General features: G+C 43.7%; 1 protein-coding gene across 6 annotated transcripts in view; it reads left to right on the forward strand.

The window, feature by feature from the left end:
• Positions 1-23,865, forward strand: part of CTBP1 (C-terminal binding protein 1) — a 943,073-nt gene that overhangs the window by 853,377 nt on the left and 65,831 nt on the right. For all 6 annotated transcript variants that reach the window (XM_029592698.1, XM_029592702.1, XM_029592712.1 and 3 more), the window contains 2 exons: positions 5,248-5,462; positions 21,543-21,673. In XM_029592698.1, coding sequence (XP_029448558.1) covers positions 5,248-5,462; positions 21,543-21,673 — 346 coding nt within the window. The remainder of the gene's footprint in view (positions 1-5,247; positions 5,463-21,542; positions 21,674-23,865) is intronic.

Below are 23,865 nucleotides of genomic sequence, written 5' to 3' on the forward strand. Positions count from 1 at the left end.
AGCTTAGAGCAGTGTTGTGTTCCCTGTGGCTTTGCCCCTGAATCCTTTCCTGTGCTGTGGTTGAAAGCCATGGAGAAAGGAGGTGGGGAACAGCACAGCTAGCGAGGCCTACCCAGAGTCCCGAAAAGGAGGACGCTCGCCTCCAAAAAGGACAAAATACTGGACAAAAATGTTCATTGAATTTGCATATGTAATTAGCAGAAATGAATTTGAATATGCAGCTATGTTTACATAGATATGACATAATTTATTACTATAATTTAAATAGAAATACCACTCATATTGGAGAAGACTCTAAATAATTAAGATTACAGCATATTTAGAATTCTGGTATGATAATTCCCTGCCCCAAAGAGCTTACCATCTATGTGGGTTCCTTGCCCCATCTCTAGCTTTAGCTCCTTACCCCTACAATCTTCTTACTATCAATTGAGGTATCCTCTCTCTCTCCCTCTACCGCATTTCCCCTCCCTTTCTTCTGCCTTCCAGCACCCCCCCCCCCCCTCTCTCTCTCCCTTGCCCAGTACCAGGTCCCTCAACCTCTTCCTCTCTCCCCATGGCCAGCAGCAGAGCCCTGCACCCCTATCCCCAGCTAGAAGCAGGTATACATCCCCTCTTCCCAGCAGCAGGTCCTACTCTCCCACCTGTCTCTCCCTCCCCTCTTCCCAGCAGCAGATTCCCCCCCCCCCCCCCCCCCTTGTCTTACCCTCTACCCAGCACCAGGTCTTTCTCTGACACAGAATTACAAGCACTCTGCTGTTGCTCATGCACTCAAAAGCCGATACAGAAACCTGAGCATTAAAACTGTGTGCTGCAAACTCCTCCATCTGAACTCTCCCTTCAAACAGCCCCTTCTCCAAACAACCCCCTGGTCAGGGTCAGCAGCATCGTTTTCCTTTTGGGCTTCAAGCAAAAGGTGAATAACAGCTGGAGGGAAGGAGAGGGCAGGCTAATGGCAGGGGCGACGTTTTTTCTCTTGGCTAGGGTTCAGTGGTGGGTGAGAAGAGAGCTGCAGTGGCAAGCTCTAGCAACCTGTGCACACTCAGCTCGCCCCTCCCTCCATGGCTGCTTCCAAGCCTGATAGTGATCTGCAAGCAGCAGCAGCATTAGTAATAAGTCAGTACTGGGTCTGTGAGCAAGTTCACAGGTCCTGTAGTGGCGCCCCAGTCCATCCTCACATAGGGCTTCCTGTTAACACAGGAAGGACCTGTGAGTGCATGCTGGCTCACAGGCTCCATGCTGCCACCAGAAGAGCGCTGCCATTTGAGGCCCTTGTGACCCCCAGCTAAAGGTTTTGTGACCCCCATTTGAGGAATCATTTCTTAGATTGTAAGCCCTATGGACATAGATAAATACCTGTAGTACCCAAATGTAATCCACTTTAAAGTGTCATGAAAGGCAGAATATAAAATAAATTATTATAATAATATCTAAGCTTTGCAAGCTATAGGTTTTAAAAATTAATCAGACCTTGAGTTATATTACATGGAAATCCTCCAGAGTAACTGTCAGAGCAGAGATGGATGCACCGGTGTTCCTGAAGTTGCGGTTGGGTAGAGAATGGGGAGATGGGGCTGGGGCCAATCTCTAACCCCTGCAAAATACATATTTTTTTAAGTTTACAGTGCAAGGCATGGTAGGGACTGCTCGGCCCAGCAGGGCCAATTATGACACATTGGGGAGGGGTTGAGAAACGGGCCACAGACTACCAAGGCACTTACTAACTTATCTGAAGATAACGCAGGTCTACAGTTATCCGGCTAATTTAGGCCCAGATTACGTTTTTTTCTTCCATTCTGTGCCTTTGGGAAAAAACCTTAGTGAGTCAGGTCCTTAGCTGGTTACAACTGAAAATCGGCTAAGTTAGCCCAGATAACTTAGGACTGCCCTAGAACACCCCCGAAATGTCTCCTTTATATGTGGCTGAATTTAAACCACATAATGACATCTGGCTAAAAACTAGCTCAGGGGTGGCCAGCTCCTCATGCATATTTATTGTGGATATCCTGAAAACCTAACCTGTTTGTGGCTGTCGAGGACCGGAAGATGGCCACCCCTGATCTAGCCAGGCCAGTGGCCCAATATTCAAAATGTTGCCATTTAGCCGGATAACTTATGAGTTGACCTCCTAAATGGCCTTGAATATGGACCTTAGTGTAATTAGTAAGTGACATCATGCTTGAACAGGCAGCAGTTTTGCATTTTTGAGTAATTGCCTCTTGTGCCTTTCCTAAAGTGATCATGGACAGCCAAAAACTTTGTACTTTTTAACTAGCAAATAGCAATCTGGGCTGCAGGGCATTCAGCAGCATGCAAAGTAAACTTCCTGGGAAGAAAAGAATCACACTGAAAGATGAATGACTGGTAACAAGAGAGAGCCTCAGGCATTGTGCTGAACTGGGAGGGGAGAAGCATCTGAGCAGCTTCATATTTCTTGAGTACTTTTGAAGGCTGAACCTCAGCTCACCCAGGGCACAGGATGCATGCCCCACCCCTTCTCTCCCACGGGAAGTGCAGAAGCTGAATGCCTGGATTAATGTGCTGTGCACCCTGGAAGTGCTTGTTTACTGCATACACCCTAGACTAGTGAAAGCACTTTCGTGATTTATTGTATGATGTCAGAAACCAAAGCAAGAAAGAATTCCTTGGAAGGGTTTGTTCATTCGTTTTTTCTTCCCCCTTCAAGATTTGTATTTTCACTCTTTCCACTTTTTCTAAGTAAAGTGCTATTAATGAGCAAAGCACACAGGAAAGCCATTTTGCAGGCCTCCTCTCTATTGCCCTAGCTTTCTCCCTTATAGCTGCTTATACTATATACTGTAAGAAATTACCAAACTGGATCAGACTGAGGGTCCATCAGGTCCAGTATCCTGTTTCCAGTAGTGGCCAGTCCAGGTGACAAGTACCTGGCATGATCCCAAACAGTAGATAGATCCCATGCAGCCACCGCCCAGGGAAAATTAGTGGCTTTCCCCAACTCTACCTGGCTAAGAACTGCAGTGGCATACTGTAACCAGGAGCATGTTCCTTCCTATGACAGATGGCCATCTGTCACATTTTTGTTTTGCACTTTATGCAAAGAAGTTTGTTCAGTCTAGTGCATTGTAATAGATTAGCACTTAAATATTTGTCCATTATTCTTATTACACACGTCCTACATTGACATTTGGAAGTTGGTCACAGTATTCAAGGGGTATTCACTAAAATTGATAAATATACATGAAATAGATTTGCATACAATTGAGGCAGTGTGTTAAATAAAAGTTTAAAAAAAAAATTGAGGCAGTGTGCATGCAAATCTGTCTCATGTATATTCATTAGTGATATCCTGCCTCAAGAACATTCTTGGAAAAACACAGAAGATGAGTGTAACTGAGATTATGCTGGTCTTATTATAGAGAGTAATTTTCAAAGGGACTTCTGTGGGTAAAATCATGTTTTATGCAGAGATGTGGCCTTTGACAGAATTGCCCATCCTATATGCAGGTAAAGTTGCACACACATGTCCTGTCCATGCGCAAGTTTCCCCAGGGGCTGGGTTGTGGAGGGATTTTGGATTTCCAAAAGTATGCACATAAGTTTTCAAGGGAGAGAAAATTCTGTGCACATTTTAACAGGGGTAAGTGTGTATAGGTAGATTTGGTGGGATCATTTTTAAAGTGGACTAGTGTATAAGCCTGCTTTGAAAATTGGTGTAACCTATGCACATACAGTATTTGCCAACTAACTTAGGCGCAGTGTTACAAACTTACCCTCAAAATGTGCAGCAACCCTGCAAGCAAACAGACTCGCAGAGCCAAGGGAGATGCACTACAATGGCTGACTCTTACAGGATCAGTGATGTGCTGCCAGTTTCTCATCAAGGGGCTCTGACTAGTTCTGTTCCACTTGGTGAGGCACTCCTTGTTTTTACAAATTATCTAACTCTCTACTTGGAATAGCCCTAGTAGTCAGAGTAGCAGGTTGTAAACCAGTGAAGCCAAGGTTCAAATCCCATTGATACTCCTTGTGACCTTGGGCAAGTCATGTCACCTTCCATAGTCTCAGGTACAAACTTAAGGGACCTATATAGTAAGCCGCGGTACTTTTCCTGATGGTAAAATACTATGGACAAAAAATACTGTGGCTTAATAGATCCCTATCAAAACCATACCATAGTGGGGGCAGGGCCTGTGCTGCAACTTCAGCGAGTTAAAATTTTATTTATTTATTTATATTTTACTTTGGCCACCTCAAGAAGTGGTGGGGAGAGGGGGGAATGGAGATCTCATCACACTTTGTAGGGGGTTGGGGGGTTACTTTAAATTATGGCCCCAGAATCATCGGCTTGTTACCTTAGAGAGGAGCTGGGTTAGGGAGCAGCATAGTTTTTTTTCCCTATCTTCTCCACCTAGTCCCCTTTCATACTTGTTAGTAGCAGCTGCGGAAATAGGTAGGCCTTGAAGCATAAGTGAAGAGGAACCATCCTCCCTAGGCCCATCCAGTGGCTATGGCCACTGCTGTAACCAGCCCTTCACATATCCGTGCAGAACACTCATCCCCATAACATTTTGCATGCCCTTGGATCAGTTTTTAGTCAGCAAATGTTTACCTCACACTTCATTTCTTAGTATAAAATCAAGCTGAGCAAACATTTGGGAAATGACAGAACAGTATTTCAACTGTGTTTGGAAACACATGCATACATTCCTGTCACCAGCACAACTGAGTCCCCTGAAGAGCAATCCAGGGTTCACTGTTCTATGATGGTTTTTGTTGTTTGTGCTTTTTCTTGTCTTGCTTCATAACTGTAAGATCTCTGGTAATGTCACTCTTTGTGTTCTATTGTCATACCTATATGGCAGAGAATAGAACACACCTGATAGTACAATCTGAGGAACTGCTCTTATGTGTATTCCTCATGTCCATTAGCATGTATTCGGCTCTCACAGAGGTCTGTGGAAAGGTCAGCCTAGTGATGCAAGCATCAAAAAGACTGAACAGAAGAGCATTGGCATAAACATCGCACACCTGCTTCAAAGCTGTTCTTGGCATGCAGGCAATTTGAATGTTATGGCTACACACATGTTATACGAGAGGTGTTTATAACAGGATTCTGGGGAGCTGATAGTCATTATTACAGCATAGTAAAATAAAGCTTACTAGTGAACATGTATTGCACTAAATAAATTAAATATTTAACCTGACAAAAAATATCCTCATTCATTTATTGCGTTTTTTTAAATCTTTCTTCTTGTTTATTTGTAGGGCGTGTTGGACAAGCAGTTGCACTGCGTGCAAAGGCCTTTGGCTTTAGCGTTATTTTCTATGATCCATACCTCTCCGATGGTATTGAACGTGCTCTTGGCCTCCAACGAGTGAGCACCTTACAGGACCTGCTATTTCATAGTGACTGTGTAACCCTGCATTGCAGCTTGAACGAGCACAACCATCATCTTATTAACGATTTCACCATTAAACAGGTAACTATCCAAACAAATTTGCTTAATAGTGCAGAATACATTCAGCTGAGCACACATTTCTGATGCATGCTTAATATTTTCATTTTTACTTTTGTCTTCCCTCAATGTCCCTACTCATTAGCTAGGTTAACCCGGCTAACTGTGTGTAACCACTCCCAACTGAAGGACTTGTGCACAAAGGATGGTAAAATAGACGGGAACTGACCTTCTGATCTAACGAGCGCACCTTTATTCCTCTGCTCTCTGGAGTTGCCTCTTTTCTTATTCCCATGCTCACAAGTTGAACACTTGGAGTCTTCTGCAAGTGGAGACTTTTCTTTGCCATGGCCAGCTTTCTTTCTCTGCACGTCTCCTCTTATTACTTGACTTCAGTCCCTTTTGCCTTCCAACCTGTCTGTGAACAAGTAGGGGACAGAGGAAGCATTGTACACTCTGCTGAGGCACATAAGATTTCAACAGTTGCTTGAGATTTCTAGGATAGATCTTCTTAGGGCCCTTGCAAAATACTCCCTAGTGAAGTACTTTTAGAGAGTAGTTTACACTCTTAAACCCTGGTTTTAGGTACATAAATGGGCACCTTAAAATTTCCTAGTGTGTAGAGATGGACTCAGGACCAGTGGCTTATGCTCCCCTTCCAGCAGATGGAGACTGAGCAAGCTGAGGTCACAGTATATATACTCCTACAGTGACCCCAGCCTGCCAGTATTCTCCATCTCCAGCAGATGGTGGATGTGCATCTCCCTATGGGGATTGCCTTGTTTTGAAAGGAGATTTCTAAATTGAGGATTAGAAAAAGCTTTGCTCTTCTGCGGTGATAGCTAAAGGTCCCTCCCCGAGTTAAGATATTCCTGAGGTGATTTCCATGGTCCCTCAGAGGTGTGCCTTGGTCCGGTAACCGGTTCCTGGCATGGACTTTGCTTCTTGTGCATCTAAAAGGCAGCGGGTGCTCAGGCTGAGCGCAGTGGTGACGGCTAAAGCCCTCTTCCTCCTTAGCTGGAGACTGTCTCTGTACTCAGCCGGTAAGCGCTGAGCTCGGGTAAGTGTTTAAAAAAAGAAAAAGAAGGGTTTTGCCCTTAGCGACAGAGACAGTTAGAGGGGTTTCAGGGCTTTCTCCTGTCTCTGTGCTCAGCGTGCCGTTCCAATATCTGCTCCCACTGCTGTCAGGGTTTTTGGGACCTGGGCAGCATGGTGGGTTGAGTGGCCCCAGTGGGCTAGGCCACGCTGTAGACTTTGTCGGCGTTTTATGTGGTAGGCTGCAGTGGTGGTTTCTTCACGCATTCTTGTGCATCTCTTTCTGCCCCCTACAGGACTTCTGTGTGCGCAGTGTATCAGTTCTGCACATGCATTGTGCGCTTCACGTTCGGCTCACACCCCTGTGCGCACAACCTTTTAGTGTGTTCAACAATGCTTTGCTTGGTGCATGTGTTGTGTGCGCGCCTTGTCACCTGATTTTTGTGCGCATAATTTTTTCTGCATGAGCCTGTCCGTGCGCAAGTTTCTGGGTGTTTGGTTTGACATGAGACTGGGCAAGGTTTTTTGCTGGATGCACGGCTCCAGAAATTGATTCCCAAAGTATGTCAGTTGAATGCGATATGCCGGATGATGTGGAGCTATCTTCAGGTACTCGGGTTGATGGCAGCAACTGTGGAAGTGATGCCATGGGCAAGGGCACATTGTGTCCTCTTCAGCACTCACTGCTGTCTCGATGGAACCCCCGCAGTCTATTCAGTTTACCTCCATTTGCCGATAGATATCTGTTTTCACCTCCAGTGGTGGTTGCAGGAGACTCATCTGAGAAAGAATGTGTCTTGTCCGCCTCAACCTGGTTGGTTCTCACAACAGATGCGAGTCTTCTGGGTTGGGGAGCCCACTGCCAGCAATTGGCAGCACAGGGACATTGGACAGTCGAAGAGGCCCTCTGGAATGTCAATTGCCTGGAAGCCCGGGCTGTCAGGTTGGCATGCTTGCAATTCAGCCACAGACTACAGGTTCAAGCGGTCCGTGTGATATCGGACAACGCAACAACAGTGGCCTATATCAATCATCAGGGAAACACCAAGAGTCAGCAAGGATCAAAGGAAATAGACCCACTTACGGAATGGGCAGAAGTTCATCTACAGATGATTTGGATCTCTCACATCGCAGGAAAGAACTATGTACGAGTGGACTTTCTCAGCAGGGAGAGTCTGGACTCCGGAGAGTGGGGGTTGTCCGCCGAGTCATTTCAGCTGATAGTGGTTCACTGGGGACTCCCGTCTTTCGACCTGCTGGCGACTTCTCTCAATGCAAATGTGCCTTGCTTCTTCAGTCGCAGGAGAGAGCCACGATCCTTGGGCATCATTTGCAGGATTGAAGTCCACAGGGGGCTAGTACTCCTGGTGGTTCCAGATTGGCTTAGGCATCCGTGGTATGCGGATCTGCGGCGGCATCTCACAGAAATCCCTCTTCGTTTTCCACCGCATATGGTCGGTTGCAGCAAGGGCCGATTCTTTACCAGGATCCGGCTTGATTCTGTCTTACAGTTTGGCCCTTGAGAGGGCTCGCCTGTTGAAACATGGTTATTCTTCTGCGGTGATTGCCACCTTACTCTGTGCTCGGAAGTTCTACACTTCTCCAATGTATGTATGGGTTTGGAGAGTGTTTGAGGCTTGGTTGGAGGAGTGCGGTGTTCTTTCTCATTCAGTTAAGATCCCACTTCTTTTGGATTTTTTACAGGAGGGCTTGAATAAAGGATTGGCCCTTAATTCCTTGAAGGTTCAAGAAGCAGCTCTTACATGTTTCAGAGGCATGGTGAGTGGTGTCTCCTTGTCCCAATCTGATGTGGCTCATTTCTAGAAAGGGATAAAGCACCTTCAGCCTACCTTGCAGCTGCCAGTTCCTTTGTGGTGTTTTAACTTGGTGCTGGAGTTTTTTTAACGGGCCCTTCATTTCGACTGCTGTACAGCCTTTCTTTAAGGTTGTTGACCCTGAAGACAGTATTCCTGATGGCTATATGTTCTGCACGTCACATTTCAGAATTGCAGGCATCATCTTGCCGGGAGCCGTTCCTTTGGGTGACTCCAAGGGCGTTGCAGCTGCATACTGTTCATCCTTCTTGCCTAAGGTGGTCTCGGAGTTTCATCTGAATCAGTCCATTTCTTTGCCGTCTCTGGATAAAGTCAGGAACACAGAGGCGTTTCGCCTTTTGCGTTCCTTGGATGAGAAGAGACTTGTGCGGTATCTAGAGGTTTCTGAACCTTTTCGAAAGTCAGATCACCTGTTTATCCTTCATAGTGGAAGGAAGCAGGGTGAACCTGCTTTGCGGGCTACCATAGCTTGCTGGATTAAAGAGGTGGAAACAGCCACGGATGTGGATGCCGAGAAGCTGTTGCCTGCTCAGGTTAAGGCTCTTTCCACTAGGGTTCAGACAGTGTCATGAGTTGAGGTTCATTTGTTGTCCCCGTCGAAATTTGCTGTGCTGTGACGTGGTCTTCCTTACATACTTTTTCCAGGTTTTATCGTCTGGATGTGCAGGCCCGAAAGGATGCAGCCTTTGCACATGCAATGTTGACTGGACCAAGGGCAGCCTTCCGCTCTCTTTGGGAGAAACTTGGAAACAACCCACTGGTACGGAGTCCACCTGTCTACACGCTAGGAAATAGAGAAATTACTTACCAGATAATTTCGATTTACTTAGTATAGACAGATGGAGTCAGCTTAAGAACATAAGAAATTGCCATACTGGGTCAGGCCAAGGGTCCATCAAGCCCAGCATCCTGTTTCCAACAGTGGCCAATCCAGGCTACAAGTATCTGGCAAGTACACAAAAACTAAGTATATCCCATGCTACTGATGCCAGTAATAGCAGTGTCTGTTTTCTAAGTTAACTTGATTAATAGCAGGTAATGGAGTTCTCCAAGAACTTATCCAAACCTTTTTTAAAATCAGCTACACTAACCGCACTATCGACATTCCCTGGCAACAAATTCCAGAATTTAATTGTACATTGAGTGAAAAAGAATTTTCTCTGATTAGTTTTAAATGTGCTACATGCTGACTTTATGGAGTTACCCCCTAGTTCTATTATCTGAAAGAGTAAATAACCGATTCGCATTTACCCGTTCTAGACCTCTCATGATTTTAAAGATCTCTATCATATCCCCCCCTCAGCCATCTCTTCCCCAAGCTGAACAGCCCTAACCTCTTTAGTCTTTCCTCATAGGGGATGTTCCATCCCCTTTATCATTTTGGTCACCCTTCTCTGTACCTTCTCCATCACAACTATATCTTTTTAGATATGCGTCAACCAGAATTGTACAAAGTGCACACAAAGTATTCAAGGTGCGGTCTCACCTTGGAGCGATACAGAGGCATTATGACATGTTCCGTTTTATTCATCATTCCCTTCCTAATAATTCCTAACATTGTTTGCTTTTTTGACTGCCGCAGTACATTGAGCTGACAATTTCAATGTATTATCCACTATGACGCCTAGATCTCTTTCCTGGGTGGTAGCTCCTAATATGTAACTTAATAGCTTCTAACTACAGCATGGGTTTTTCCCTATATGCATCACCTTGCACTTATCCACATTAAATTTCATCTGCCATTTGGTTGCCCAATTTTCCAGTCTCACAAGGTCCTCCTGCTGTTTATCACACTAAGGGTCCAAGGAAGATCTGGCTACCCTTCCTTCCTTCCTCCCAGTCAGTCTTGGCATCGGCAACTTTCGAGGAGGAGCTGGAGCGACAAATCCAGCTAGCAGTGGACCAGACACTGCAGGATTTTGGTCCTGTGGCACCAACAACACTGGACCCAATGCCACCTGTCCTCATACCACATCTGGAGAAGCTCAGTGTGCTCATTGGTGTGTTACTAACCTCGGTTCCTGGGACAGCATCGGTTCCGGTGGAGCACCAAGGCCTCTCTCTACTAATATGGTGGCCAGCTCTGGTTCCTCCAAAAGGGAAGCTCAACATAGGCCAGCAAAGATGCCGAGGCCTGCTGCCCCCTGTCCAGTTCTACTGGTGCCTGCACCTCTGTATGTAGGCCGAGCACCTAGGAATGCATCCACTATCGTTTACAGTGAGGATGAGGAATGCTATGACCCCTGGGGGGATGACGCTTCGGAGTTGTCCTTCGAAGGCTCTGAGGGTCTCCCTTCAGAATCTTCTCTTCCAGAGGAGTGAAGGAAGTCTCCACCTGAGGACTTAACTCGCAGGTATTGTGAAGGTGGTGGTAGAAACCATCCCGTTTCATTTATTGACTGAGGAGGATGCCAGGCACAAAATGCTTGAGATCCTCCTGTTCATAGAGCCTTCTAAGGAGATCGTGGCGGTCCCGGTACGCAAGATCCTTAGGGATTTGCTGCTGAGGATGTGGGAACACCCCCTCACAGTGCCTCCCATCAATAAGAAGGCAGACGGGGTTTACCTCGTCCAGAAGGCTGCCAGGTTCGATAAGCGTCAGCTGTCCCACTAGTCTGTGGTGATCGAATCCGCCCTCAAGAGGGCCAAGCACTCTCAGACTCTCTCCTCTGCGCCCTCGGGGAAGGACCATAAAGCAATGGATGCTCCTGGAAGGAAGGTATTTTAAGGCACCATGCTTATTGCCTGCATCGCCACCTACATGAGCTGATACTGCGAGACATCTAGAAGCAGGTGCAGGAGGTGGCTGAGCATCTGCCTCAACAGGAGTAAGACACCCTCATGTCACTGGTGTATAAGGGCCTGGCGTGGGTCGAACATGAAGTCCATGCGACCTATGATGTTTTCAAGACTGCATCGAGAGTCTCTGCAACAGGAAGCAGCACCTGCAGAATGACATGGCTGTGGGCCTCAAATCTCCGACCAGAGGTACAAGAACACCTCATTGATGTGCCATGTACTGGAGAGAATCTCTTGGGAGATAGGGTGAGGGATGCTGTGGCCCAACCTCAGGACTACCACAAAACCCTCCAACAACTTTCTGCCATACTCTGGACCCATACTCCTCATCCAGGAGGCCGGCAAGACCAGAGCCAAGGAAGTCTTTCTTTCTTCCAAAGGAAGTACTATCCTCTGCCTCCTCGCTCCCATTAACAGAGTCAGGACTCCCTCTGCCAACCTAGGAGGCAGAGAGCCCCCAATCCCCAGCTGGCTCCTCAGTCAACTCTGGGGACAGGGTTTTGACTGGGCCATTGGGAGCCTAAGCCAAATGCACATCCCCCTGGATGATGGACCCTCCAGTCAGGGGAAGGCTGTGGATCTTTGCAAACCTGTGGCCCAGGATAACCTTGGACCAGTGGATTTTGTCCATCGTCCATCAGGGTTATCAATTGAATTTATTGGATGTCTCGCCAAATTGCCCTCCTACACATTTTGGGAGCCAGTAGCAGATCAGGAGGGTACTACTAGCGGAGCTCTCCGCCCTCTTAATGGCCAGAGCAGTTGAGCCTGTTCCACCAGTGCAAAGAGGGTGGGTATTCTCCCCTATCCCCCTGAACCCTTCTCACACTGGAAGTGTAAACTGTGTGAATTTTACGCTTCCAGCACAGTTTATGATAGAAGCTGCACTGAAGCTCACTAGAAGCGGGTAAGTTCATACCTTGCTCCCAGCAGGGATTTTTAGGGTTCAAAGGAGTGGGGTGGGGGAGAGGTGGTGCAAATCATTGAGACTGAGGGGGATGGGTAGTGGGAGTTCTGGTGGCAGAATGTATAATAATGATAGGATGTGGGGAAAGGGGTGGGGGACCACCCACAGACCCTGGAACACGTTACTAAAATTTAAAATGGAATTTGGGGGTGGGGGTGATATGGCCTGACAAGGCATCTGTGTGAGTTTGTAGGGAAAGCTCGAAAATCAAGCCATAGGCTCTTTACTTCACATTTTTTGAAGATATCTAGTTAAATAGGAAGTTATTTGGCCACACAGAACTGGATAGCTTTAGACTTGCTCTGAAGCATGTCTAAAGTTAGCCGGCTAACTTACTGCCTGATTCACTAAGGCTTTTCTCCCATTCTGTGTCTTGGGGAAAATACCTTGATCAATCAGGCCCTTAGTCGGTTATAATTAAAAATCGGCTACATTAGCCAGATAACTTAACTCCTTCCCAAAAGGCCCCTGAATGCCTCTTGTTTTTTAATTTGACTAAAATGTAGCTGAATAAAGGTCTGAATATTGCCAGTCTTGCCATTTAGACAGATAACTTGTGAGTTATCCATCTAAATGACTTTGAATTTTGCCCTCTTTATTTAGAGGCTATTCTTTTCAAAAGAGGTATGAAGTGTCTGATGACACTAAACTTAGCATTATTGGTTGTATAGAGCAATGAAAGGGTGGGGTGAAGTGAGATTTTTTTTTTAATAAATGTGCTGCCAGAACAGGACCAGGTCAAGGAAAAACAGCTGTATAAACAGCAGATAGATGGTTATTTTGTATTGTAAGAGGATTCTGCCAAGGCAATATTCTGTTCCTTATTTGTGACACTGCTGTTCTGAGCTTCAAATACCTAGTGTGAGCGTATGATGCATTCTTGTGTGAGTGGACCCTACTTGGATATTTGCCAATGGCACGTATCCAAGTAGGAGACATCCCTTCCTGAATAGGGTCTTTTGTTTGTAGAATGGATTAGCCTGAATGGAAAATATGACCAGCTTTCGAAATCAGCTTGTTAAAAACAACTTCTTGCTATATTGCTGCAGCTTTTATTTTGATATCTAATAATTCCGCTCAAATTTCATATACTGTGCTGCTGGGAAGGAAGTGCTTTTATTTTTGGCATCAAAATATTTTAGTGAAAAATATTACAGAGTACAGAGTTGAAACAATCATTCTTTGAATTAATTTATCAGATAGCATTGTGCCTTTATTCCTAATTTAAAAGCCAAAAGTAAAGTGTAAAAGTACAGCAAAGTAATTCAAGATATATTTATATCTTAACTCCTCAACCATCTTTTGATTTATTTATGGTTTTAACTGTTTACATTTGGCCTGAATAAGAATTAACATGTATGTGCTGTAAAAAAAAAAAAAAAAATTAGATAAACACAGATTTGGTCTTTTCTGGCAGATGAATCCCTCTGTGCTGGAGATGTATACACTGGCCATAAAAGTTAAAATTGAACCCCATTTTTCCATAACAGAATAAGCATTGTAGATCTTTTCACAAAACATTAAATTTGTGTGCTAGTAGCAGCTACAAAAGTGTAATGCCCCCTATCTTCAAGTGCCTCCGGCATAGTGCCCCACTCCATGCAGTATCCAAGGGCAATGCGTAGCACGTCCTACACCAAGAACTGTCTTATAGGCCCTGCTACCAAGACTTGCTGGGGCTTTGACTAATGCATTACATCCTCTCTAGGTTATAAAGTCCTCTGCTTCCAGCCAGCACCTCAGCAATAGGTCTCCTGCCATGCTCTTGCCTGCAGTATGTGTTGCCTTGCCTTGCCATCTTCCTTCCTTGTCCCGTCTTGCCTTGCATTGCCTTATTCTCCTGTCTTGCTTCTCCTTGCCCTTCTTTCCTGTCAGCTTTTTCTCGGACTGTCCTTCTGTTGCTGACTTGAATTGACTTTGTCCTTGCCTGATTTCTGCCTGCCTCTACCTCTGCCTGGACATTGACCTTTCTTGATCTCTGCCTGGCCATTGACCCTTGCCCATTCCCTGGAACTCCCTCTCGTTTACGTTCTGTTGACCCCCAGAATCTACGGGCTCAACTTGCAGAGGAGATGGTGAAGACCCATGTCTTGGGCCTTGCCTGTGGGTGTGAGTGCTACCATCTGTCGAGGTCTGACCCACATTACACTGGTCAGGTTGTGTCATCTCAGCGATGGATAAAGGGCCAAAATTCCCTAGTTTGTGACAAAAAGGAATTTAAAAATGTACAAAAAAGTGCATTTTTTAAAATTTGAAAGTTAATATAATCCAACAAAAAGCATAACAAATGTTAACTGCTGTTAGTTTAAAATGTTGCAGAGAAATCTGTAAGCTGATTTTAATTATTTTCACTTCCTTAAGTAAAAAACAAAACAAATTGGCTCTAGTGCATGCACTTTTCCTTTTGTACCTTTACATCACATTGTATAGGCTACAAAAACTTGCAGTTTACAGTAGCACACTGCAGAAGTATTTGGGTTTAATTCTTGACCTGTTTCTCTGTCAGGGCAGTTGGGGATACTGCAAAAGCAGCATTCACAGCTCCAAGGTGGCGGAGGCATGGAGATGGTTATAGTCATTCTGCAAAGGTGAAATCTAACAGCCGGACGTAGGGCCTATGATTTCGGGATTCAGGAAAGAGCCATGGTACATGGCCACCTGCTGCAAACTGTTGATACTATGACTAGACTAAAGTAATTTGGATGGGGATATTTAATTGAGGGAAAAATCCTTAGGCAGTTTCTAGCCCTGGTTTCTACTTAAGTGGAAGCTCATGGGAGCTGAGGAAAACTGCCAGGTCAAAAAAATACACTGCTCATTTTTCATCAAGATGACTGACTGGTGCCCTCTTGTGGTTACTGTCAATCATAGCATACCTATGTCGATCATAATGCTTGTTTTTGTTCTGGAGAACTTGTAGTGCTTGGGGATCATTGTAAATTTGATTTCATGGACTAATTTACTGTAATATTGAGATATTGTATTATACAGATATGCATTGCATCATAGTTTGTTGATGTAGAAAGTGTTCTTTTATACTGTATCGGGTACAACTTATATGTTCGAATCATTTGTAATAAATATCTAACCTCCATTCTTGCTTTCCTCTTTGTTTAGTGTGAGCCTATTAGTGCATTTATTTTCTATTTTAATGAATATTTTTTGGTTGATTTTGTATTTTAGTATTAGAACCAATAGTGTACTCCAGATATTTAAAATTTAATTCATAGCAGAATATGAAGGGTTCATAGGTTGTTTTAATGTACATAGTCTTTCCACATACTCCTCGGTCTAATTTCTTTTTTTTTTTTTTTTGACCAAGCATTTTCTCCATCAATAAGCAGATGGATTATCCATAACTCATAGGATGATTGAGTCAAATGGATATGTCTCTCATAGCTCAGTAAAAGTCTTAGTGAATATGTGTGGTGATTCCTACACATGCACTGCCTCACAAGGCCTTCATTCAGTTTTTGTTCGAGCTTCTTCATGGGTGGGTTACCCTCTCTGTCATATTTTGCATTCAGAATTTTCTTTTGTCTTGTTGCAGTCTTAGTTTTGCCTTATTGCTTTGGCAGCCCTTCAACAGCACTTTTAAGTGCTACTACTTAAAATAAAAAAAAGTTGTCCAGAGGTAGACCTCAGAAGAATGCTGCTTTCTGTGGCTTCAGGTCTGGCTTCTGTGCACACCAGATGTTCATTACAGATTCGCATGAGGTCTTTCTATAAGTGTCTGAGTCCCAACCATAATATGACTAATTGTTACAGCTATGGTCACATGTCCCCCAGGACACAGCAGTCTCATGCCTGGAAGATGCAAGATCTCAGAAGAGTACTTAAGGCTAAGCACTGACAGGAGTCTGGACATCGGAGCTATTCTTTTTCCCGGAGTGGAACTTAATTGAGCTCCCAATGCATTAAGATGGGTCAGGATTCTTTCCCTTGATCCCACTCTCTCATCAGGGCCTCTGCCCCCACCCCACGCCCATGGCGCTGCTTCTGTCGAGGTTGATCCTTATTGCTCCAATGTGGCCAAGGCAAGTGTGGTTCCTACACTTCATTCAGTTATCTCTGCACAGCCTCCAGTTCCATTAGGAACTTTCCTGACTCTCTTTACATAGGAGGAGGCAGAATTTACCATCCAAATCTGTCCTCACTGGGCCCTCATGGTGTGGATGTTGCAGGTAGGACAGTTTCATCTCTGCCTCTTTTGAAAGATGTGGAAGACATCTTGATTTTAGCCAGGAAGCTTTCAACTAGAAAGTCCTATAAACTTGAAATGGAAAGATTTTTGTCCTGGTGCCAGTCCAGCTCTCTGGACCCTTTTGCCTGTAGCCTAAAGGATTTGCTTTAATATTTGTTTAGTTTCTCCTCTTCACGACTTAAGTACATCATTGGTGAAACTGCACCTCAGTGTTGTTGAGGCATACCACAAGCTGGTGAATGGAGTGCCAGTCTCTCTTCATCCTATGGTATCCAAATTAATGAAGGGATTGTGGTATTCCAAGCCTCCTGTGAGTGAACCTCCGGTGCCTTGGATTCCCAGTGTTATCTTGACACAGCTCATGAAGCTTCCCTTTGAAACTCTGGAGATGGCTAGTTTGGAATTTCTTACATGGAAGCTGTTGTTCCTATTGGCTGTCATGTCTGCTTGAAGGGTCAGTGAATTGCAAACCCTGGTTTCCTATTCAACATCTTTCCAGTTCTTTATACAACAGAATGGTTCCTCATACATAGATTAAGTTTCTTCCAAAAGTAGCCTCAGCTTTTCACATTAATCAAGCCATTGTTCTTCCTATCCTTTTTTTTCCAAGACCACATGCGTATAAAGGTGAGAAGGCTCTTTACTCTTTGGACTATAAGAGATCCTTGGCATACGTGAGAAGATCTCAGTCTATTATTGGACTTCTCAACTGTTTGTTTCTTTTGATTCCAATTGATAGGGAGTAGCAGTAACCAAGAGAACTTTGTCCAGTTGGCTAGTGGACTGTATTGAACACTGTTATGTGCTGGCTGGCTTATCGATTAAAGAGACCGTCAAGGCTCATGAAGTGAGAGCCAGGCAGTCAGTGGCTCACCTCAGATATGTCCATTGAAGACATCTGTACTTGGTCATCTGTGCACAACTTTGTGTCTCACTATTGCCTGGATAGCAGATTAAGAGGCGACAGTAGTTGTGGACAAGTTGTTTTGTGCAGCATGTTCACCTGTTAGTCTATTCCCCTTTGGTGGGGATGAGTTGCTTTTTTTGTATCGTTCTACTGGGCAAGCCTCAGCTTGGGATTTCCCTTATGTCATGCATAATTTAGCCCTGCTTATTGGAGAAAAATGTTCTTACTTGTAAACAGAGTTCTCCGTAAATAGCAGGATGAATTTGCCATACCTCCCTGGAGAATCAACTGCTGTGTTAAAGTTAAGCTCTGAAACAGACTGAGGGGCTCAAGAGGCAGTGTGTACTCAGGAACCACTGCACATGCTTAGTATGACTGTTACTGAGGTATATGAGAGATGTCTGTTCAGCGCTGTCGGATGATGTCATCCCATGTGTCATGGCTAATTCATCCTTCTGTCTTCAGAAAACCTTGTTTACAGGTAAACAAACTTGTTTTCTTTCCAATCCTTTGTACTTCAAGCTCTGTGAGAACCAGGGCTGGGATCTGATGTCATGAGCCTTCATTCACAACTAAGATTTTTTTACCCCCTATTTTCTATTCCCTACCAACATGTTTAGTCTAGCCATTATGGTGCCAGTCCATAACAGGGAGCCATGCATACAGGTTCTTTTCAGAGATCTGCATCCATAGGCCCTGAATCCATCCACTAGGTGTCTCCCATGGGGTGAGGGTGGTGGCGAGATGGCTGCAAACACTGCTTCTGCAGCATCCCCAGCCAATCTGTGGAAGTTCTAACTCTGGAATCAAGCTTGGCTCCTTCTACACGGTAGTGCACAACACTGCTACTAAGCTATTGGCTTGACTCACAGTCTACTTTCTTATGAAAAAAAGAACATCATTTATATGTACAAAAAGATGGAAGAATGGGCCTCAAGGTAGGGTCTATGTGATGACTTCTAAAATAAATACACCATAGAAATCAAAATGTTAGGAATGTGGTTTTCTAAATATGTTATTACACAATTTTGTATATCAAATGCAGCATTATGGGGGAGGGGGGAGGAGACATTAAAATCCCAGATGCATGTTTCACAGGCTGCCTCAGTGGACATGTCAAGAAGGAATAAGTAGTACCCAGTAGTACCCAGCAACAAGTGACAGCAAGTAGTACCCAGCAACAAGTGACAGCAAGGCGTTTGACAAAGTTCCTCATGAGAGGCTTCTAGGAAAAGTAAAAAGTCATGGGATAGGTGGCGATGTCCTTTCGTGGATTGCAAACTGGCTAAAAGACAGGAAACAGAGAGTAGGATTAAATGGGCAATTTTCTCAGTGGAAGGGAGTGGACAGTGGAGTGCCTCAGGGATCTGTATTGGGACCCTTACTGTTCAATATATTTATAAATGATCTGGAAAGAAATACGACGAGTGAGATAATCAAATTTGCAGATGACACAAAATTGTTCAGAGTAGTTAAATCACAAGCAGATTGTGATAAATTGCAGGAAGACCTTGTGAGACTGGAAAATTGGGCATCCAAATGGCAGATGAAATTTAATGTGGATAAGTGCAAGGTGATGCATATAGGGAAAAATAACCCATGCTATAATTACACGATGTTGGGTTCCATATTAGGTGCTACAACCCAAGAAAGAGATCTAGGTGTCATAGTGGATAACACATTGAAATCGTCGGTTCAGTGTGCTGCGGCAGTCAAAAAAGCAAACAGAATGTTGGGAATTATTAGAAAAGGAATGATGAATAAAACGGAAAATGTCATAATGCCTTTGTATCGCTCCATGGTGAGACCGCACCTTGAATACTGTGTACAATTCTGGTCGCCGCATCTCAAAAAAGATATAATTGCGATGGAGAAGGTACAGAGAAGGGCTACCAAAATGATAAGGGGAATGGAACAACTCCCCTATGAGGAAAGACTAAAGAGGTTAGGACTTTTCAGCTTGGAGAAGAGACGACTGAGGGGGGATATGATAGAGGAGTTTAAAATCATGAGAGGTCTAGAACGGGTAGATGTGAATCGGTTATTTACTCTTTCGGATAGTAGAAAGACTAGGGGACACTCCATGAAGTTAGCATGGGGCACATTTAAAACTAATCGGAGAAAGTTGTTTTTTACTCAACGCACAATTAAACTCTGGAATTTGTTGCCAGAGAATGTGGTTCGTGCAGTTAGTATAGCTGTGTTTAAAAAAGGATTGGATAAGTTCTTGGAGGAGAAGTCCATTACCTGCTATTAAGTTCACTTAGAGAATAGCCACTGCCATTAGCAATGGTTACATGGAATAGACTTAGTTTTTGGGTACTTGCCAGGTTCTTATGGCCTGGATTGGCCACTGTTGGAAACAGGATGCTGGGCTTGATGGACCCTTGGTCTGACCCAGTATAGCATTTTCTTATGTTCTTATGTCATCCATAGGCTCAGTTTAGATACCTTAAGAACATAAGAAATTGCCATACTGGGTCAGACCAAGGGTCCATCAAGCCCAGCATCCTGTTTCCAACAGTGGCCAATCCACGCTACAAGTACCTGGCAAGTACCCAAAAACTAAGTATATCCCATGCTACTGATGCTAGTAATAGAAGTGGCTATTTTCTAGATCAACTTGATTAATAGCAGGTAATGGACTTCTCCAAGAACGTACCCAATCCTGTTTTAAACCCAGCTACACTAACTGCACTAACCACATCCCCTGAAAATAAATTCCAAAGTTTAATTGTACATTGAGTGAAAAAGAATTTTCTCCAATCTGTTTTAAATGTGCTACATGCTAACTTCATGGAGTGCCCCCCTAGTCCTTCTATTATCCGAAAGAGTAAATAACCGATTCACATTTACCTGTTCTAGACTTCTTATGATTTTAAAGACCTCTATCATATCCCTCCTCATGAGAGCAAGCGATAAAGCCCACTTTAGGAGACTTCAGTGAGAAGTGGTCAACTTTGGCTATTTATTTAAGACCCTCAGCGCCAGCTGGCCTGGAAGATGGGAGCATGAGTCGATATGTTGTCATGCTTTTTGTTTGCAAGCAATACCAAAGGCCGATCTGACTTTGTTTGTAACTTTTTGGCTCCCTTCTTTATGCTTCCTGTTAACAGTAGCAGAATGTACTGAAAGAAAATCCAGCAGAGAATGACTATTTATCCCTTCAGTTTCCTTTTAGGAAAAAAAAGAGTCCAAGATGGATTATGTATATATTGGAAACATGTTCATTGCAATAGGCAATGTATCCTTTTCGACTGGATATTAGTTGGCTATTAAGGAACCTTCAGAAAACTTAATAAATAGGTATTTAGAGGCAAGATTAGTAAGTTAAAGAATATTATCATCTTCACTCTGCTTTTATTTAATGGCCTACTGCTGTATTTACCATCCTGAGACAAAAGTAGCAGATTGTCTTCATGTGCCATATTCCAGAAATCTCTCAATTTTTATTTATTTATTTTACAAAAGTTTTTCTTTTCAAGAAGTAAATATATTTAAAAATGTTAGATCCCCTTGCTGATATTGATCTGCTTTCATTTAGATCATTCATTGTATCGAGTTTCTATTATTTCGAATGTGCAGCTGATTAGTTTGTAGGAAAGATCCATGTTCTAGTTTAAATTAAGCACTCTTGCCTGGGTATTTGTGATGTGATAGCGAAATTACTACATAAAGAATTTCCAGTACTCTTTTATAGCCCTCAATAAGCAGCTTAAATGTCCCACTATTTCAGGGCAATTTTCATAGTCTCTGCATTGGGACAAAGTCTGAGAGTACTTTTTACTCATGGGCTTTGTCCCAGTTTTCAAACTTTGAAACTTGCTGAAGGTGCAAAGAACCCACACACTCCTGCACCTGGTATTTGTGTGAGTAGATTTTCTATGAACAATGTGCGTAAACCTGAAAATCCAATTTCTGGTGCTGTATTTTCTGATCCTGCCCAAAACACGCCTCCTGGAATGCCTCCCTTAAATGTGTGCACGTTGAACAACCCGTGTCTTTTTAGCCATGTTGAAGGCGAGCTATTTACCCGTGTGAATACTTTGAACATCCTCCTTTATAGGAAGAATGTTAAGAGAACTGCACAATTAGAAGGTGTGCTTTTATAACATGCCCTACCACCCTCGTTTATTGTAGCATATCTGATTGGTAAAACACTGTATGTCCGCATCGGAAGCGACCCTGAGGGAGGCTGTTTTGGAAACATTCACATTACTGATTGTACCAGCCTGATCTGTACAAGCACTTTTTCATAAGATAGTTTAAGAGAACAATTTGAGGATTCTCAACTTATTGCATCACTGTGAGTTTAACAACATTTTGTTCTTTTTTTTATTTTATTTACCTGCCCTAGATGAGGCAAGGGGCTTTCCTGGTGAACACAGCTCGAGGCGGGTTGGTAGACGAAAAGGCACTTGCACAAGCCTTGAAAGAAGGAAGGATACGAGGAGCAGCTCTTGATGTCCATGAGTCAGAACCATTTAGGTATTTTTTTTTTGTTTGTTTTACTTTACATTACTAGGAATTTTTATTTTCAAAAACACTACCCTGCTCTTATCTTCAAATTCAAATGTTTGTTTACTTTCACAAAATGCAGTTGTTAATCATCTTTCCACCTAGAAAAAGATACAATTTGCATAATCGAATTCCAGTTACTGCAGATGGACTAATCCTTGGCTAGCTGATGTTTTTATACTTTTGTATCAAACTATGTCATCCTCAGAAATTTCAGGTTCAGATTTTACATGATTTCACAGCTGTGTTGGAATGCATTGTCTTGGTATATTAAGGTAGTTCTTGTATTGCTTTATTCTGATTTCTTGCATGTTTTAGCTTTGTCCTATTTTTCATTATGTTGATAAATGTGAAGGTATTGGAGCCTTGCTGTGCTCCACTGCAGTGGCTGACATTTGTTTACAGTGCAAGAATGTAAGTGGATGAGCCTATTGTGTTGCCTCAGTTGGTGTATCAGTGCTGCCACACTCTGTAGAAAGATGGAGAGCAAAGCTTGTAGAAGATATACCAGTCACAGGGTAGAGCTGATATAGCCAGGTTTAGTGGTGCCCAAATAAGTGGCATGCAGCTTAGGCCACCACAGAATGTTGCTGTTTGTTTCCCTTTTGCATTGGGGAGATAATCGGGGTACAACCCCTCATACAGAAGCAGGTACAGTGCACTGCATTGGCTTACACAGGTGTTTTTTTTTTCTTTTTTTAAATACCATCAATGTGATTTAGGAATAAATACTGCACCCATCAACATAAGAGGTCTAGTCACATCTTTCTGGTGTTAATAGGCCCAATAAAAATGTACCACGGATATTTCTCCTTTTTTTGTTGTTGTTTTGTAATGATTGGGAAGGGAAACGGTTTAAAACTTTTTTGGCAATAGCTCTGAAATTATAGATCCTTAGGCCAAGAACTTCAGAAATGTGTGCGTGCAAGTGATTTTGAGTTATGCTTAGCTTTCCCCAATCTGTTTTGACCACACTCCGTGCCCTTTAAGGAAGCTAAGAAGGGATGCATTATTAGTGCAAGTCAGAATAACCTGACCGGAAGCATGGTCTTTTAATAAGACAAAACGCTGTAGTTGGAAATAGATTTTTAAAAAGACCAGGCTTTGGTTTATGCTACTGAAGTGCGTCAGGCCACACTACTGAATGTGGTTACAATAGATGCAGGACTGGAAGGGCAGGTCATGCTGACAATATCCAATACGTGTAAGAGTGGGAGCTCTGCTAAATAAACTGATAATGGAGAGGGACTTTGAAGAGCAAATCATGCTTAGGATTTTTCAGTCTGTACTGCACACAATTTTAATTTTCTTTTGTTTTTATGTTAAGTATAAATGCTACAGTGGAGTTCTGCAATATGTATCATTCGCCGAGGACAAGCAGGATGGTAGTCCTCACACATGGAAGACATCATCAGATGGAGACCCGAAGCGAAAAACTTATGTCAAAATTTCTAGTGTGCCTAGTCAAAGTTTCTAGAACTTTGACTAGGCACACTGAGCATGCCCTATACCACACATCCATGCAGGATCCCTCTTCTTTTCCGCTGAGCTGTAAGCCTCGTGTCTGATTGAGCTCACTTTGGCTGTTTCTGGGCTAGTGGAAAACTTTTTCATCACGGTTTTTCATGGTTTTCGGTATCGTTCCATCGCTGGGTCCCTCTCGATGCCTCCCCGTAGTATTCTAGTCAGGGTTTTTGGTGTTTCTGGTAAGTTTTCTTTCGCAGTCAATTTCCCCTGCAGCAGCAGTTCCTCTGTGCCCGGCTGCCGCCTTCGTTTCATGTCTGTGACCCCTTTTTTCTTTCATTCTGTATTGGCCATGTCCAGTTTTCGTCAATGCCCCAGTGCTCAAGGACTATGTTTATTGTGGATCCTCATGAGATATATGTCCTCTGCCTGGGGGCATCAATGACATCTGGGGTTGTCGCTTGTGCGCCCAAATGACCTCAAAGGGACGTCTCATTCAACTTGATAAGATGGATCAGCTCTTTGGGTCGAGGAAGTCCGAGGCATCAGCACAATTGGCATCAATGGATCTAGACTGATGGCCCCACGCCAACCATATCGGCAGGACCATTGATTCGATCAATGCCGTCGGCAGATAGGGGCACCGGAGACCAATCATTGTCTATCTCCTCTGGGCCGAGGATGCTTGGTTCATTGTC

This window comes from Rhinatrema bivittatum, chromosome 1 (assembly GCF_901001135.1).
Source record: "Rhinatrema bivittatum chromosome 1, aRhiBiv1.1, whole genome shotgun sequence".
Taxonomy (NCBI): Eukaryota; Metazoa; Chordata; class Amphibia; order Gymnophiona; family Rhinatrematidae; genus Rhinatrema; species Rhinatrema bivittatum.